Source organism: Paramisgurnus dabryanus, chromosome 6 (genome assembly GCF_030506205.2).
Source record: "Paramisgurnus dabryanus chromosome 6, PD_genome_1.1, whole genome shotgun sequence".
Classification (NCBI taxonomy): domain Eukaryota; kingdom Metazoa; phylum Chordata; class Actinopteri; order Cypriniformes; family Cobitidae; genus Paramisgurnus; species Paramisgurnus dabryanus.
In genome coordinates, this window is record NC_133342.1 from 47,006,077 (window position 1) to 47,024,289 (window position 18,213).

The 18,213-nt window shown below is 38.5% G+C and overlaps 2 protein-coding genes and 1 long non-coding RNA gene across 3 annotated transcripts; all 3 read right to left on the bottom strand.

Annotated features, from left to right (window-relative positions):
* Positions 1 to 453: 453 nt before the first annotated feature.
* On the bottom strand, positions 454 to 14,657 carry LOC135767211 (uncharacterized). The gene is made up of 13 exons (XM_065276873.2): positions 14,520 to 14,657; positions 13,121 to 13,209; positions 12,667 to 12,795; positions 10,642 to 10,738; positions 8,654 to 8,748; positions 8,225 to 8,572; positions 6,165 to 6,341; positions 6,012 to 6,061; positions 5,735 to 5,860; positions 5,507 to 5,629; positions 5,302 to 5,413; positions 3,054 to 3,198; positions 454 to 2,480 (listed from the first exon to the last, which is right to left on the bottom strand). The coding sequence occupies exons 1-13, from the start codon at positions 14,655 to 14,657 to the stop codon at positions 2,280 to 2,282; spliced, it is 1,830 nt and encodes a 609-aa protein (XP_065132945.2). The 3' UTR covers positions 454 to 2,279.
* A 234-nt stretch (positions 14,658 to 14,891) lies between these two features.
* LOC135767259 (uncharacterized) lies at positions 14,892 to 15,445 on the bottom strand. Its single transcript, XR_010541985.1, has 3 exons — positions 15,322 to 15,445; positions 15,125 to 15,184; positions 14,892 to 15,026 (listed from the first exon to the last, which is right to left on the bottom strand). It is a non-coding gene; the product is annotated as an uncharacterized lncRNA (long non-coding RNA).
* Positions 15,446 to 16,326: 881 nt separating this feature from the next.
* On the bottom strand, positions 16,327 to 18,134 carry aknad1 (AKNA domain containing 1). The gene is made up of 4 exons (XM_065276975.1): positions 17,921 to 18,134; positions 16,711 to 17,783; positions 16,573 to 16,629; positions 16,327 to 16,464 (listed from the first exon to the last, which is right to left on the bottom strand). The coding sequence occupies exons 1-4, from the start codon at positions 18,132 to 18,134 to the stop codon at positions 16,327 to 16,329; spliced, it is 1,482 nt and encodes a 493-aa protein (XP_065133047.1).
* Positions 18,135 to 18,213: the final 79 nt, after the last annotated feature.

An 18,213-nucleotide genomic window follows, 5' to 3' on the forward strand; every position in this document is an offset into this window, starting at 1 on the left:
CATATGTAATATATATGTGTAGGGGGGGTGTACAGTGTACAGTTATTATAAATTTGATTATTTTTATGTTCTTTATAGAAAATGAGCCAAGGCCAATGAATCTGAGGTTGAAACAACAACTAATTGCATACATTTTCTTTCAGTAAAAATTAAAAACGGGTCTCACAGACCCGAACACCACACAAGGGTTAAAATAGCATAATGAACCACGCGCAACGCGCCACTGACTTTAAACTTTTTTTTTTCTGGTCAGTGGCGCAATTGTTTTTTGAAACTGCAAAATAGCATCAGGGATGGTTTGCGCCGGAACACGCCTCTTTCCAAAAGTTTAAAGTCACTTCACGAATCTTTTAGTTGTAATCAGAAGTCTTGTTCAATAATGTGAACTTTAATATTGTTAAAAATGCATCTCAGGGTGAGACCACAAAAAATGATTGAGAAAAAGACAAGAGTACATTTCTGCAAATTAAAAAAAGTTTTACTTTGAACATTTACCAAGGAATTGACCCTTTCGTATACAATTCACCTTTAATACAATATACAATTTATGAATTTATTTTTCATCTAACCATTGGAAAATTACTTACATTACTGTACCCCAATGAAGCCAGGTTGGTTTAAATATGATAAATTATTTAGTTAATTCAGATGTTCCCACATTGAACTTATTTTAACCCCACATATTTCACACCCCTGTTAATCACAGTCAACTATTTAAATGAATATATTAATGGGTTTACTCTTGATATAACATATCAAGAGTAAACTCTGCTAATAAAAACAATAAACATCACACAAATTCTATATTTAATGGTTTTAATGGGAATTGTATTGGTTGTAATGGAAACTATAATGGTCTCTGTGGGTCTCTACAGGTGTGTGTTCAGTTCTATTGATGGGGCCATTAAATCCTACTGGAATATGTCCCAAAAGGGATTTAATGGTAAAAGCTAATGGTTCCTAATGGTTTTTTTCATGATTTTCTGTGATGGTTTCTTTTATGTTATTTCCACCAGGGAAGGCAGTGTATCTATTTCATTTTGTTTAGAGAGACAGAGACGATGGAGTATTGAAAATCCCCTCCAGAAAATCTTATTTATTTGGGTCACGCATGGGCTGCATTTGTCTGAGCTTTGTTTGGTTTTGAATAGAGCGCTGTACATCAAAGAGGAAAAATATTCATACAATGCCATGAGAGAAGGACATCTGATACTGTATGTCCATATGACATTTTCACTTTTTTATTTTTACACTGAGATTGCTACAGGGGATTGTTATAGTGTTACTTTGCCAGTAAATAAGATTTCCCACCTTTCAAGACGCAATTCACCTCTGCATATCTTACTTTTTATGCATTAAAGTTTGTTTTTAAAAGTTTGCTTCCAAAGATGATTTATAAGAATATCCATACTCCTTACTGTATATCCTTCCCTCATATTCATATGCAAGTTATATTTGCTGAGGTCTAGGAGAGCATTAAAAAACAAGAAGCCTTTTCCATTCTGCTTGTGAAAGTGCATCTGACAGAAGACATTATATTGGCTTTGGTTTTGTTTTCCAGTTAAAATAAGACAAAACAAAATCAATTTACTCAAGCAGCAAAACTGCTTATACCTAAATATACAAATGTGTATATTTAACAGAGTTATAATAAAATAGCTTTAGGCTTATAAGCTAGGATTAAATAAGATATATTTTTGAACAATCTGATAAAAGTTCATGTATAACATAGACATTCAGTCTTTTTTTGTATTGCATTATTATTACAGTGCTTTCTGAAGGATGTAAGTTACATTGTGGCAGGTGTGTTTGATCTGCGAGACACATTTGGTTGCCTAGCTACTTTTATGATTATGTCTGAGGGGAAATAGTTGAATATTTTACACCAACCAAACAGTTTAAGCTGTCCTATACACGAACAAAACCAGCAATGACCAGGGGCTTAAAACACACACAAACAAATACTGACCGAAACTTGACTGCTGTTGGTTTTGTCTCTTATTGTCAAATGAAACCTTCAGCTTAAAGGAAAATGAGTGATAGTCTAACAAATATGGGAACCTAAAACATTAAAATCCCCCTTTTGCTTCCAGGTGATATATTATACGATTATTGAAATATGTGTTGCTGATACAGAGAGAAGTTTAAGCACTGATTATCGCAGCTACGTTAGAAGACTCAATTCTGCCCCCTGTTGTTCATGGTCATTATAGCAGACAGACAGTGACATCGTGTAAAACTTTTTGATCATATAAAAAAGTTGTATAAGAGAAGACCCTTTAATGTGCTTGAGAAGTGCTCAGAGAGAGTAAGTTACATCTGGCTGTCCTGTTGTTTATGGGATGTTGGTTATGTATCTTCCTCTGGAGCTGAGCTTTGGCCAGATCAGCCGAGAGCGCGTCGGCCATCTTCTCTGTGGTCTGTTTCACCAGAAAGGCCGCCTGTAAGGCTTTGTCCAAAGTCTTATGTATTGATTCCTCCTAATGAAAATAAAACATGGGTCGATGAAACTGTGCGTCATAAGAGATCATCCCAATGGTTCTGACCCCTCGTTCAGACAGCCAGCGACGTTATCGCTGTGTGTCGCCTGTCTCTTTCAATGAGGCGTTTCTAAATCTGCTTGTCATAAACAAAATGAGTACGATCCACTCTAGTAACTGACGAGAGAAGGATGACGTGAACTCCACTGCTTTGTTCTCATTGGTAGTCGCTCCCGAAAGTCGCTCGACATTTGCATAAAGTTAAACTTTTCTTAACTTTCTCGCGTCGCTGGACACGCCCATACTGTCGCCAACGGTCACTGTCGCTCATGTTGCCGGAAGTCGCCAGGTTTCCATTGAAATGAATGAGATCGCGTCGCTCTGCTACTGCTTGTCGTTGGCTGTCTGAATGGGGCGTTATTCATGAAACACATGCACAGACTTCTTTTTGTAAATCGTTCATGATTCTTTTTATCTCAGTTGTGCCTGAATGTGACATGCTAGAATGATTCTGGACTGATGCATTTATGTATATGCTTTATTGTGTGGATGTTAACCGTATGATAAACTAACCCTGCTAGTGTAGCGTCGTCTTGCACCGGTCCGCTGTGATGTCTGCTGAAAAAACACATTACTGGGAAGCAGTGCAGAGTCAGATTGAGTAGAGCGTCTCCTACTGGACACAGGCGGTACTGACTCCCGATCTCGCACTTTAAACCTAAGAAAACATCCGGCAGAGGTTAAGACAACACTGTTGAGTATTTTAGTTACAGTGATCAATTATGTGTTATAAAGATAATTTAGCAATTCCAGTGACATTTTTGTCAAAAATTAAAACCTCTAAAATATCAGTCTATACTCATGTTTTCTATTCTAGATAAGGAAAATATACAACAATATACAAAGACAACATACTTTGTAGGAATTCTGTAAATTAAAGCCACAATACGTAGGCTTTTCACAACTAGAGGTCGCTATTATGCAATAATAATGACTAATCTTAAAGAGCACCAATGGTCCATTCACGATTTTACATTTCCTTTTGTCCAAGGGGGGAACGGGAGAGTTCCCGGTGGGCCGGTCTGTCTTTTTGGCCAATAGGGCCGGTGTTGTCAGGCCAACAGGTTGAAGGTTGCTGTCCCTAGGCTGCCAGCACTTATCCAGTACCACTCGCGCAATTTGCGGCGTTAAAAAATGTAAAAAAAAATTCTTCTGCTTTTCAAAGCTTTCGTATTTTGTTTCAGAAGCGTTTATTTGAGTGCGTTTGCCGCGCATTTAGATTAAAAATAAACTTGAGCGCAACTTAATGAATGGCCTCTAAAAGGAAAAGGATCTACAAATCATAGATTTTTAAACCAAAGTCATAGATGTAACAATGAATTGTCTATTGCAAGAGTAACAAAAATCAATTTAATGCGAAACTCATCAGTTTGAAAAGTTGAGTTTTGAAGAGTTTTGTTGCAAAACGAGATAAATCCGTTTTTAACATTATCAAAACATGTTTATTTTTTCAGAAATCTCGTTTTTTGGTTGTGCATTCCAATTAATATCAATTGGTTTGTGCAGTTGGTTTGTTTTGATTTAAGAAAAATAGAAATATAGGGGAAAACACAAACACATTTGTTCCCATGACCGACATTATCCTAATTCTTCCCACTTGGACTCACAGGCTGTAAGTTAACTCCTGTTAGCATTGCATTGTGCGCAAATCTTTCAAACATGGTAAGGAGCGTCACATTTTTGGCTGACGTCAAAGGTATTCAGGCCAGTAACAACGTACAGATTAGCTGGCCAATCAGGGACAGTTTTGTACAAAATCTGTGTGTTTCAAGAAAACAGGGAAAGCTGTAGCTACAAACATTTACGGTACGTGGGAAAAAACGTGGTTTTTAACCATAAACCACGCAAACACATTGTATTATCCCAAATACACAAAATAACGTTGTTTTTTAACAATGAAATTGGTGCTCTTAAATGAAGGACAGTAGAACGATGGGAGATGTTGTTTTCACCATCCAGAGACGTATGATATTCGTTAATCATGTTCACAGATGAGGTCATGCCATAATGAATTAGCTGCATGACACAACAGCTGCGTGTTAGATGTTGTATAACCGCCACATCCACATTTGTCCACTTGTTTTGCCATAGTTTCTATAACCAGAAACTGAGGATAGCGCGGATATTAAGGGTGCACTCACATTATCCAAACCGAGTCCGAGCACAGTTGACCCTCAAAGCCTGGTTGGTTTGACTAGTGTGATTGCTCCGTACCGTGCCCGGGATGCAGTTTGGTTAACCGCGCCCTGGCCGGCTTGCAGAGGTGGGCTCGAGCGTGGAGAGACGTCACCTGCACAACCACTCACCTTCGTAAAAACCTTCTGCTGCGTGCAGCAGGAACAGATCAACTAAGCACTATGATGGCATGTGAGAGGGCTGTGTGTCATCTCGCCCCAAACGACTCAAAGTAAAAAACAAAGACTTAACTTTACGATGAGCTCCAGTGTTAAGAGCAATGGCGACTGGTGACTTCACTTCAAATTCAAAATATGTGCCCGAAGTGTCAGAATATGTGAACCATGTGCATCATAAAAGTACCTGCTGCTTTATATTGCGACTTTAAAACAGCAACAATATCAACAAATGGAGAATGGACAGCTCTTCAAAAAAACAATAATATTTAATTTTCTTGTGCGCAATTATGAAGAGGAAACAATGTGTACTTAGATACTGTAATAGTAAGAATGACATGTATTGTTATGATCACTTAATGGCTATATGTTTAGTTGTCTGTGAGTGGTTAAATTGGTTTATTGCTTACCCAGCAGGTAGACTATAAGAAGATCCATAGTTGACCTGCAGCAGAGGTTTATGGGAAGGATTAGCGGGAAGAGACGTGACAAGTTTTTTGCTGTTAATAAAGAGATTTCCCACTGAAACGACAAATCAACTCTGTGCATAAATTTACCACGGTAAGCATTATTGGCAAAACAATCCCACAATAACTGAAGACAAAGTTTCCTTACTTGCTGGCCTGTAGATGGCGCTACTATATGTTGATCTTGAGTCAGCAGTGGTATTGTGAATGGTCGGCCCATTACCGGTTCTCTGATGGTTACCAGACGTGAGCTGAGATGTGTCCACTGATGCTGTGATCATTAAGAGTAGAAACGTTGAGAACATATTTATTATACTATATTATGAGATACAATAAATAACATTATTATATTACAGGTGTAGTGTAGTCATCCTACCCTTGGATGAAGATCTACATGATCTTCTGTCAGAGAGAGCGCTGAAGCGGCTGTGTGTTTGTTCAAGCGATGGACTCAAGCCTCTCTGGAAACTCAATGTTTGATCTGAATCTTCACCGTCTGTAACTGAAAGTACACAAATTGCTTTAATTTCACTTTATTGTCCTTTAAATACCTACAGTATTACCCCCAATATTTGTATGCATGAATTTAGATATTACATACATATAGAGAGACATTGAAAACAGGATTAAATCTGATGTGTGAAGCTCTTAACCTTTTCTCCTGCTGGGCTCTGTATCAGAAGAGATGTCTGTCTTAACACGTCTGGTGGTAGATTGATAAAGTTTATTAGTTTAGCTAATGTTTAAGAAGCAACAGCATCAGACGGTAAATATAATAAGTCCTGTTTCATAAACGATTTAATTACCTGCTGGAGCCGGTTCTGTTCTGACCACGCGTTTGACCTCTGTGCTTTCTTTCTGAATGAGATCTGCTGTTGGGGTAATCCACCCATCTGCTCATATGAGGTAGATGACTTAAACTCTCCTCTAGTGCCCTCTTGAGGTGTGAGACCTCATACTGCAGCGCAAGAATAACTTCACTACTGAAAACAATAATACAGAAATTTAATCTGATCATCAGGTCAACATTAACAGTGTACTGGATGAGCCTTATCATTTTCTGCATTTCTGCCATCATTATTGTGACATTTAGGCAAAGTTGTGTGCAACTACCCTCTTAGAAAAATGATTTAAAAAGGTCCTAATATGTAGGCTACCATTTTTGTACCTTTTAGGTACAAATGTGTACACTACATTTGAGTTACCAATAATGCACCTTTTACTTACAAAAGTGTACTTTTTTAAAGGGGCTGCCCAAATGAACAACTTTTGTACATTCTTGTACCTTTGTTTTTGAGAGTGTAGAGTCATTTCATCTTACAATTGCACTCTTAAAGGGGACATATTGTGAAAATCTGACCTTTTTCCATGTTAAAGTGCTATAATTGGGTTCCCATTGCTTCTATCAACCAAGAAATGTGAAAAGATCAACCCAGTAACTTAGTTTTGGTAAACCATTCTCTGCAAGCATGTGGAAAAATAGGCTCCCCTGTGATGTCAGAAGGGGATAATACCGCCCCCTTAATCTGCACTATCCAACCACAGCACTGCCATTTAGTGGAGATATCAGCTCATTTGCATTTAAAAGGACACACCCCAAAACTGCACATTTTTGCTCACACCTACAAAGTGGCAATTTTAAGATGTTTTAATAAATTATCTGTGGGGTAGGGCTGTAACGATTAATCGTGCAAATGCGCGTTTTCTCAATAAATGAATTTGAATGAATTACAACATGCAGAAACTCCCTTTGTGCCACGGAAGAAGTAGCTATTCCAGGAAATGTCTAGAAGAATATTTGTCCCTGTCCCAAATGGCGCACTTCATGTGGACCTTCGGTCTCGTGGACTTAAATTGCGCGTGCTCGCTTAGTCTACGAGTCCATAGGGTGTCCCATCTGTCATTTTTACGCTTTCAAGTGTGCTCATCAGCGCCCCCTTTGCCCCCTTCATTGCTGTCTCCGACGAAGCCCACACTGCAGCAGGCTTCATGCACTTCACACTGACGGGCAACTTCTCTTCCTATTTCGGGTGTGGCGCTCGAGTCTGTCCCAAAATACGACTCCGGTGCACTCATGTGGACTCGCATCAAGGGCCCCTAAGTCTGCACTCTATGATGTCATCAAAGTGTGGACTCTGAGGAGGACCACAAGTCCAAAATGTGCCATTTGGGACAGGGCCTTTATATCGCCGTTCTTCAGATTTTTTCAGGTATTTTCATGATAATAGAGAATATTTTGAATTATTTTGTTTAACGAGTGGGGGCGGCACAGTGGCTCAGTGGGTAGCACTGTTGCCTCACAGCAAGAAGGTACCCGGTTCGAGCCCCGGCTAGGGCAGGTGGCCTTTCTGTGTGGAGTTTCTGCATGTTCTCCCTGTGTCAGCATGGGTTTACTCCGGGTACTCCGGATTCCTCCCACAGGCCAAAAACATGCAAATTGAAGATACTTGCGTATAAATCAACTTTTCTGAATAAACTTGTGTATGGATTACCTGGTTCTCGCCATGAATATGGCGTTAAGAAATAAAGGAAGAAGTTTAACGAGTGTTGCTTTTTTAAATGCACGTTATAAACGACTCAAACTCATAGTGATTTTAGATTGATAAGGACATCGTGTTCATCATGACATTTTAACGTCTTTTTTATGTTAAAACAGAAAGTAAACTGGTTTTCCTCATGGAAGGTTTGCATTTGTTAAAAATTATCTCAACAAATAAAGCTGCATGTATGAAATTTATTCTTGAATGTTTGTTACACTAATAAAAATTTGTATGAAAGTAAGAAATTAAACTAATGAGAACTAAAGGGTAAAACAAACTTAACTTAATTTTGATGTCACAATGCAAAGGAATTGAGTAAGACTCACTTGTGACAGGAACAGTGTGATGGTGAGTTTGTGTCTCGGTCTGGTCTCTGTGTGTCATGTGAAGTGTGATGCTTTCCATTATAAATATCTCTTCTTCTTTCAGTCATCTGCTCAGGAATGGAAATGGCCCCACCTTCTGATGCAGCTTCAACCTTTGGACCTTTAAGTGGTGCATTCTGGGTAATAAAGTTGCTTGTTGTGTCCAGCTGTTCATATTGCACATTGTTCACAGTGGACTGTTGTGGTCGTGTTGTTACAGATATAGTTGTTTGTACGTTTGAATGAGACATTTCGCTGTCTGAATCGCTTATATTTGCTGTGCTGATGACATCATCAGGATGTGCAGAACTGATGGAAAGAATAAATGTTTAGTTTTGCTGTAGTATATAATTCATTGATAAGATTAAATGGTTGTAAGAGTTTATTTACCTGAAAGCATTAGCGGTTGTCTGAGAAAGTCCTGTGTTTGGCCGACTCGCATCAGAACTGACAAAGCCGCTGTCAGCTTCTGGACTCCAAAAACTCTGAAAGACCAAAGACATCCTCGTACTTTCGGCCACACTGTAGTCACAAATACAATAACAGCTCTAACACAAAACCTCACAGCATCTCTATCTGCACTTTAACTATTACTATAATTTTGAAGCTGGACCCCAAAACCAAGTCATAGAGTCACTTAGGTATATTTGTAGTAATAGCCAACAATACATTGTAGGGGTCAAAGTGATAGATTTTTCTTTTATGCCAAAAAGGCACCACAGTCGCAACCCGCCGGTCGTGAGCCTCGAACCAGCAACACTCGGGTTAATAATAATTATAATAACTCGGGTTGCAAGCCCGGCACTCTTACCACTAGGCTACAACTGCCCTGTGCCCTTGTTGTATCTCTGCCAAATACTATCTTGCCATAACAAAACATACCTCAACATGGAAAGATAAATCTCAGTGTTAAAGCAAAACTAAACCCCTGTTCAGAGCCTGACTCCACCCACTGGCAATATTTAAAAAATGCAAGAAAAGTGGCCAGACCCCAACGAAGATAGAGGGGACGAACTGAGCTTGTACCAAGGGTGTGGTGAGATCGTAACAAGGGCATGGTGAGCTTCAGATTGCTTATGTAGGGTCATACCGCTTATGTCATGCGGTACCGCAACATTCAATAGGGAAATTCAACTGCAGTAGCCACCGTTCAACCTGAAGAGGGCAGCACTCAGACATTTTACATCATATATTCTAGCATTGAAACACTTAATACCCAAATGTCAAAAAAGTTACTCAAATCAATGAACAGCACTAATAAAGCCGCATTCTTACAGATCATTAACTAAAAAAAGTTGGTTTAGGGTTTAGTTACTCTTTAAACAATTCAACCTTATGACTGGTTTTGTGGTTCAGGGTCACAATTTGACAATGAATAGGGGAGAGCAGGGCACAAAGTAATGTTTTTTGGCTTTGGCTCTATCATTAAAAAAATATTGAAGTTTAATTTATTACGTTTTACACAAGCAACACACACATCCCTGCTACGAATAAACACTTAAAGTTTGTTTGTGGGCCCTACCGTTATTGTACAATTACACCGAAAGTGACAGGAGTGCAAACGTTACAACTTATCCCATAGGTGGCAAGAAACAGAGGGTTTGTTGTTACACTTGCTGGAAAATTTAGTTTAAACACAAATAATTCAATAAAATTCTGTATATATACACTAAAGGTGGATAATGTTTATATAGTATCTGCCTATAATAGATAGATCCCACGTTTCCATCCTTCCATGATCTTTCATCTAACCATCCTTGTATTATGCATCAATGTGTATAAATAGATTTTTTTGAAAAGGCTTCGCAATTAAGACAAAAAATAATTTCATTATCATAGTATACCTAAGGGCTTAACTATAACAATGTGACAACTAACCCCGCTGTGTAAAAAAATTTCAATCCCAGCTATCAGTTACTAGAAGTTGCTGACATCTTTCAAAATGGAGTAATATTTTAGGTAACATTTGGTGACTTAAGAAATCGAAAAAAATACATAAGATGAAGAAATTTACTTTCATGCCTACAAAACACTCTTTGTTCAATATCTAAACCAAAACACATAAAAACTTTTCACAAATTCACAGATCATCTTCTGACAGTAAGAGAAAAAGACCAAAAGCATAGATTGCTCGGCCCTGTGTAAATACCTAAAGTAGCCATGTTACAATTAACCCGGTAATAGTTTGTGCCCCACTCACCCCTACTAAACAGTACATAAAAACATAATGCCATACTACATACAGTACATTTTAGCTTCTTTAACTTGCTCTAATGTGTTTTAAATGTGATCTTTTATTTCTTAAAACTATTTTGTGAAAAAAAAATGAACTAAAATATGACTCTATCTGTTCATTTCTTCATGCGTTAACTTGTTACCTGTGTTTGGTCTGTAGTTGGGTTCCCAACAGAAGGTCCTATAATATCAGTTCCTACATTTGAGAGGTCTTCATCTCGTCTCCTGATTTCCTCACATCTATAACAAAAATAGCAGGATTATATTTTGACATATATGGTACAGTAACATGTAACGGTATGTGTATTTTACTTGTGTAATATGATTTTTACCTCGTATACTAATGTATTTTAAAGTATATTATGGTGTTACCAGTGTTCGGAACGTTACTTAAAAAAAGTAATTAGTTATAGTTACTCACTACTTGTTCCAAAAAGTAACTGAGTTAGTAACTGAATTACCCTATAATAAAAGTAACTCGTTACCAGGGAAAGTAACTATTTGCGTTACGGTTAAAAAAAAGTTGCTATATGTCAAAGAATTTGTATTTTTTTAGCAGTTTTCACATGTCAGTTGAAATGAGTAGAACAGACAGGTGTTCATACATAACTTTCCATATTTATTGCACGTCAACAGACAGCAAGAGTTTTATCCTACACTTCAAGTATTATCTTTGTAAGAAAAGTAAACAGTTACACCATATAAAGTGCATTTAACTTCAGCAAACTAAATTAAATAAAACTATCTCAACCTGAGACAACTGGTCAAGTAAACAACCTGTACTTCCAAGTGTTTTGTTCACAAAAAGTTAACTTTTAAACAACAAAAAGTGTGTTTGCTCTGTAGTCGTATTCTTAATTAAATAAATCAAACTCCCAATCTCAGACAACTGGTCTGGTAGACATTCTGTACTTCAGGTATTTTCTTCAAAAGTAAACAGTTAAATAATATAAAGTGTGTTTGCAATAACTGTAGCAAATTAAATAAATCAAACTGAGATAAATAGTCTGGAAGACATAGGCTGCTGTATTTCGTTTTCTTCATTAAAAAAGTAAACAGTTTAACAATATGATTCATTAAATTAGAGTTGCTTACAACGGATGTCGACAAAGTCTTCGCTCCCGGACATAATGTGCACATTACATGCACGTTCTTGCTTTGACCATAATGAATTTGAAGTAGTGCTTATATCTCCACCTTGAAAATGCCAACTTTTCATCGGATTGCTCCTCCTGACTCACCATCTCTTCTGCTGCCGCGAATCTCTGTTTAGCTGTTCGGTGTGTGTGGGTAAATTCCAAATGCCGTTTGTGCGCCCTTGAAGGGCACTTCGCGAAGGGGATGTAAAATCCAAATAAACAGAAAAAGACGCTGTATTTTATCACCAAGTGTATTTTACTTAGCCACACTATCAGACAACATTGCGCAACTTTATCTAGAGTTTATACATCAATAGATTTGATCTTCGAAGGGAATAGGGCATAGTGATCATCACTTTCGATTGGAATTCGCCCTGTGTGTGTGTCGCCGCAGGCGCGTGCGCTGGCATGTGTATAACAACACTGGCTCTGATTGGCTACCATGAAACACATTACTCTGCCTTAGCCAATCATAATCGCTTATCTCGTTATTAACCTACCTCCTCACTAGCTGTGTGAGCCAGGGTTGCGTTTGGATCACACAGGTTAAGTCAGTGCATAGTAACGCACCGCATTTAACGTCCGGTAACGTTAACGGCGTTGTAACGGCGGGAAAAGTAATTAATTAGATTAGCCCGTTACTGAAAAATGAACGTCGTTACGTAACGCCGTTCTTTTAAACGGCGTTATTCCAAACACTGGGTGTTACCATCATACATGTCCAAGAAATTATAGTACTACCATGTTGTATGTAAAAAAAAAGTACTTTACTTTTGATCATAAGAAATGTTGTTATAAGCATGCAATTAATTTAAGCACACTTACTAGAATTTAACTTTCTTTTAACAACAGTAAATTTTGCCTTTTTTAATCTAAAAGGCAAATCTTTGACCTACCATAATTATCTTGCACAATTTAGCAAAGCACTGTTTTATCATAATGATTTTTAAACTATACTATAATTCACTGATTCAATGAAAATGTATGATATTAAAGTGCATGCAGAGGAAATATCGCAGTGATCCTAACCTGCCGTGTGTCAGCGCTTGCTGTAATGAAGCAGTGGTATACGTTTGTGTAAGAAAGTCTTCATTGTCATCTTGCTCCTGCGTCGCCGTCAGGTTGTCTTTTTCATATCCAGTGGAGAAGATAGGACACCTCAGAGAGCAGAAGAACATCCACAAGAACTAACAGGAGGTACTTTGTGTTTCCATAATGAAACTGATAGTCCTACGTCTGTAACCCAATCAGCCTTTACTGAGCTCAGCTGTGTTAACTATCACTATATCCTCTCTCCTCTTACAACCCACATCGCTGATCTGTCTGTAAAGGCAAACAAGGGGCTGGAAATGTTGCGTTATTGTTGAAAATTACCATCTTTTCAAATCCTCTACATTTTCAATCCTTTAAATTTAAATCCTTGTTTTAGGGGATTGTGCATGGATCAGTTCAAACAGAAAGAGAGAATAAAATGTAGCCGTACTGTAGAATAAAGTTGTGATCTTCATCCTCCTCATCTTCATCATTCTCTATCATGTTTTGTCTGACTGTAGAGATGCTGAAGAGCGATTCCTGCAATGTGACACGTGATGTTCATTCAACGCAAGCATCCACAAACCTGCTACGGTTATTCAGATATCACGTAACAGAGCACAACAAGACAGGCAAATGGATATGAGGTAAACAACAATATCAGCTTCACCATGTGTGTGTGGTATACAACATTAATAATTTCAAACTCTGGAGAGGAAAACACAACAAGAGAGAGGTCAAATTGTATAGTCACTCTGCATATGAGTGAGTTAAAGGGATAGTTCGGCCAAAAATAAAAAAAACCCATATGACTTACTCATCCTCAAGCCATCTTTAATGTATGTGATCATCTTTTTTCAGACTCATACAATCAGAGTTATATAAGAAAATGTCCTGGCTGTTGCAAGCTTTATAATGGAAGTAAATGGTGCTTGTGATTTAAAGCCCACAAAAGTCCATCCACCATTCACAAAAGTAATCCACATGGCTGCATTGGGTTAATAAAGTCCTACTGAGGGTAATCGATGTGATCAATATTTAAAACTTTACAAACTAAAACAACCAGTTTCCCTTAACAACCGATGCACAAGTGCATTTACGGCTTATGAGAATACCACGTCATGCGCCGGAAAAGCACTCTCTTGTGAACGCCTTTTGGGGCTTCAAATCAAAGGATCCCAGCAAAACCGATTACAGTCGAAATACGTCCCTCCATCACGTCCCATCATGATTGAAAACTAGTTATGTTAATACATAAAACTCATACATAAAATTTTAAATACACGCAACCTCAGACAAATATAGACATATACAAATGTATACAAAATGTATTTTAGGACATGTTGTGCATTTGTGCCGTCCTGCGGTGACCCCTTTTGGCCGGGGAGACGACGTTGCCGTCTGACCTATGTTTGCAGGGATAATTTACTACTATTATAAAGTTTTCAACAGCCAGGACATATTTTAATATATCTCCTATTGTGTTTGTCTGAAAAAAAGATAATCAAGAGGATGGCATAAGGGTCTAGTTTAATCTATTAGTGATGTCTTAATAGCAGGTCAATTTAGTGCTGTTTTAAAATTATTTTCTTTTATACACAGTGTCGGTTAGAAGTTTGTGTGATATCAGCTATGAGAGATGAATTATGAGTTTGTTCACTGTCAGATTTTTTTTTTTCAGAAATAGTCCCACATTGTCACTGGGGCAGTACCCTTTAAATATGTCCTAATATGTACCATTTAAGTACAGATATGTATACATTTGGTATCAGGTGCAAAGGTGTGACAGCTATGTAGCATTTTTTTTGAAAGTTTATGTTATTGTGTTGTGTACATGCAATGTGTGTTACCTCTTGCAATGACTGATGAAGTGATGAGGGAGAAATATCATTACAAGGTGAATGAGGAGGAGTGGAGGATGATGATGGAGGATAGAAAAGATGGCAGACATTTCTGTCGATCTGCTCTTTAATGTCCTCCAGGTGCATGCCTATCCTGAAAATCTGTCCCTCCACCTCCCTAAACATTAATGTGAAGGGATCTTTAAAACATCCATGATTGACTCAACCTTAAAGAAACTTCATCAGCGGTTTCTCTTTTAGAGCTCAGGAGAATTAATGGAGTTATATTTCATTTGTTCAGGTATTGTTGGGAGACTTTATGTTTTACATTTCACCTGAAATGATCAAGGAGAAATAAAATAACGACACACATGATGTTTACCTGTCAGGGTCAAACTCTCCTGTGTTTCTGGATATCCCCATGTAGTTTTGCATCTCAAGAGCACGATGCTCCTCACGTTTTGTGAGGTAATTCCTCTCCAGCTGATCCTGAGCCTCCATCATGCTCTTCAGCACCTACAGAAAGAGCCATAATGATGAGAGTTTAATTTTTTATGAGAATGAAATGTTTTATGAAATAAATTATGGATCAGTAGAAAACATTTGGTGTCTACCATCTGTTGTTCTTCCACATTCATTGTCATGGTTTGGACACATGTTTTGAATTCATCCACCTGCATAAAAGTTGAAAACAAGATGCACTTTAACGTGCAGTTTAAACCCTGAGGTCCACTGATTTTACACAAACTGCTGAAATGTTAAGATAAAACACAGAGATAAGGTATCCTCAGCTCCTGGTGTTTTGCTGTACCTTCTGTGTAAATGAATTAATGATGTCTCGGAGTTCAGAGGTCAGTCTATCCCCATCTGACAGTGTCTTTGCGTCTGTCTGCGCACCCGAAGGGTCCTGCACGAGACTGCACTGCTCCACACCTGAAACTGCCGGATGCAAAACGCAGACATGAGAACACTGCTAGCTTAGCTTAGCACAAAGACTGGAAGTGAATAGCTTCAGCTAGCATACTGCTCCCAATAAGTTCATAACGTGAACATTTTTCTCGGGTGCTGCGAGCAAATCACTCCGCCCATGTAGCAGTGCTTCGTCTTCTGAGAATATAGTTCCCAGTATGTATACTGTTAAAAGATGGCTGTGTCTCATATCACCTTGTTATTTGTACATGCTGTGACTATACAAACCACAACACATAAATAGGAAAATGTTTGCGTTATTTTGTCACTTATTGAGAGCAGTATGCTAGCTGGAGCCATTCACTTCCAGTCTTTTTGCTAGGCTAAGCTAGCGGGGGCTGCGTCAGACAGAGTTACAGCACGCACGGAGATGAGAAAGGTACGTATGGACTTATCTAACTCTGGGGGATACGGTGAATAAGCTAAATTCCCAAAATGTAGGCGTGTTCCTTTAAGTATACGATTTTAGAGATATCTCACTTAGAGATGTACCGATATTAAATTTTTCCACTGATACGGATATCCGATTTTTCTGACTGATATCAGCCTATAGTTTAATGGTTATGTTTCTGTAATGGTTAATCCAGCAGTATGTCTAAACTATTTAGTCACATATATATATTTTAATGCTAAAATGTATTTATTCTTATAATTCATCTAATAAATTTATTAAGCACTGTATATAAATATATATATATAATTATCGGCACAACCATAATATATACATATTTTGTATTTTCCTTATTGTGAGGCTAAGGTCACCTGATATAAAAACCCTGTTTAACCGCTTAAGAAACCATCTCATATTTCTCTGCTGCCAGGGTTACACTGTAACACAGCACTACTATTAAAGCAAGACATAAAATGACATCTTGCCTGCAGTTGGTGCCTGTGGGGTATTTGCTGTCAGTTTGGTGTTGTCATTATTGCCGATGGTCTCATTCCAGTTGATAGACACAGAAGGCTCACTGGAGGCATGGATCTGCTATTTAAGAGTGATAAAATCCCAAAATTACAATAATAAAACTATAAAAGGCAGACATTAAGAAAGAAAGAAAGAAATCTTTATAAAAAAAACTCTCTTGATTCTCACCTGGCCAATAAGATTCTCAGTTTCAGTGTATTTAGCGAGTAACCTGTCATACTCAGCCTGTAAACCAACCAGAGGGTCAGAAATTAGTTAAACTTGTACAAAGAGCATTACAAGTACCTGTAACAAATATAAATTCACCTGTAACTGATGTGCTAGGCCAGCTTGTTCTTCCTTATCTGGGAAGAAAAGAGAGTCTTCTAAAACCCTGCTGATGACATCAGCTGTGGCTGTACACGAGGAGGGGCTTTTACCCAGAATTCCCGGTGAAGACTGAACTCGAGATATAGTTTGTAACTGTCCGATGGGTTTAACGGATCCATTACCTTTAGGTATTTTAACTTTAGGTGCCACTTTAGAGAAGTCAGGTAGAGGGTAATGCACCTGTCCCTGTCCATATTTCATTTCACTGAAGGACCTGGTCCTGCTGAAGGTAAGCTTAGGGTCTGTTTTAGACAGTTTAGGATGATTATCTTCATCTTCATCATCCACAATGGATACCGCATCAGAGCCTCGACTGGTATCTGCATCATCGATGCATATGTTTGCATCACTGCAGTTGCTTGCTGCTTCTTGCGTACCTTTTCCTAAATCTTCAAACAAGCCATGACCCTCAGCAGTTGAGGAATCAGGTTCCTCAGATTTATTTTGAACATTTTCCCTTTCATCTGAGCTGACTTGTTGAGCATTAGAAACTCGATTCAGCACGCTTTCATCAATGCTGTCCATCAGAGAGATCTCTGGTAGGGTCTCAGCATCGATCATCTTGCATGGGTTCAGCAGTTCTTCCCGAGAAAAGTGTCTGAGAAGAAAATCAGTGATGTGGGTCGCAGCTTGGATGGGCTTGGCTGAGGGAGGAGCCACGTCCTGCGTTGCTTTGTGATCGGAAGCAAGAACTGATTGCAAGGTGTCTTTAACGTTAAAATCCTGAATGGGCATCCCAGCAACGGTTTCACAAAGATTAGATGATTTTGATTTGGTTTTGTGATTGGTGTGTGCACCGTCGTATGGGAGCTCCTCATGCTCTTCATCACTGGTGTTGATAGCATCATCTTGATGTTTTCCACTGACCGGCTTTACTGCAGTTCTCTGTTTCTGTATTGGATGGTTTGTGGATTTATTCCTGGTGTTTTTGTGCTCTGAACGCTCATTGCTGATGGATTCGGCACTTTCTGTGGAGCTCTCTTCAGTCTCACCTGATAGCTCTGTGTTGTCTGTATACACAAACAATAGTGTTTAACTTACATTTACAGATTTGGCAGATGCTTTTATCCCAAATGAATTACAGTGCATTAAATTGTATTTAAATTGCTGGAATTTTGCAACCCTAGATCTTATCTCTATTAGTTACCTGTGAATTTTGGGCTCTCCGGTGAATCAGACCCCTGGGACAGGTGCACAGTGAAGGCGCCCTGTACATCACTGAAATTCAGGCTTTCATCATCACTGATATCCACAAAAATACTCTGCTCGATGCGTCTCTCCCACAACACAGATGACGATGTGATGCGAGCGTGTGCGTCCTCTGCGTCTCCCGCGCGCGCCCCACTCGCGTCTCCACTCATTCCCTAGCAACAAAGACGCAAGAAATTAAACTTAAAAAACTGTTCCTAATGTAAAATTATAACTAAAGCATAACACAAG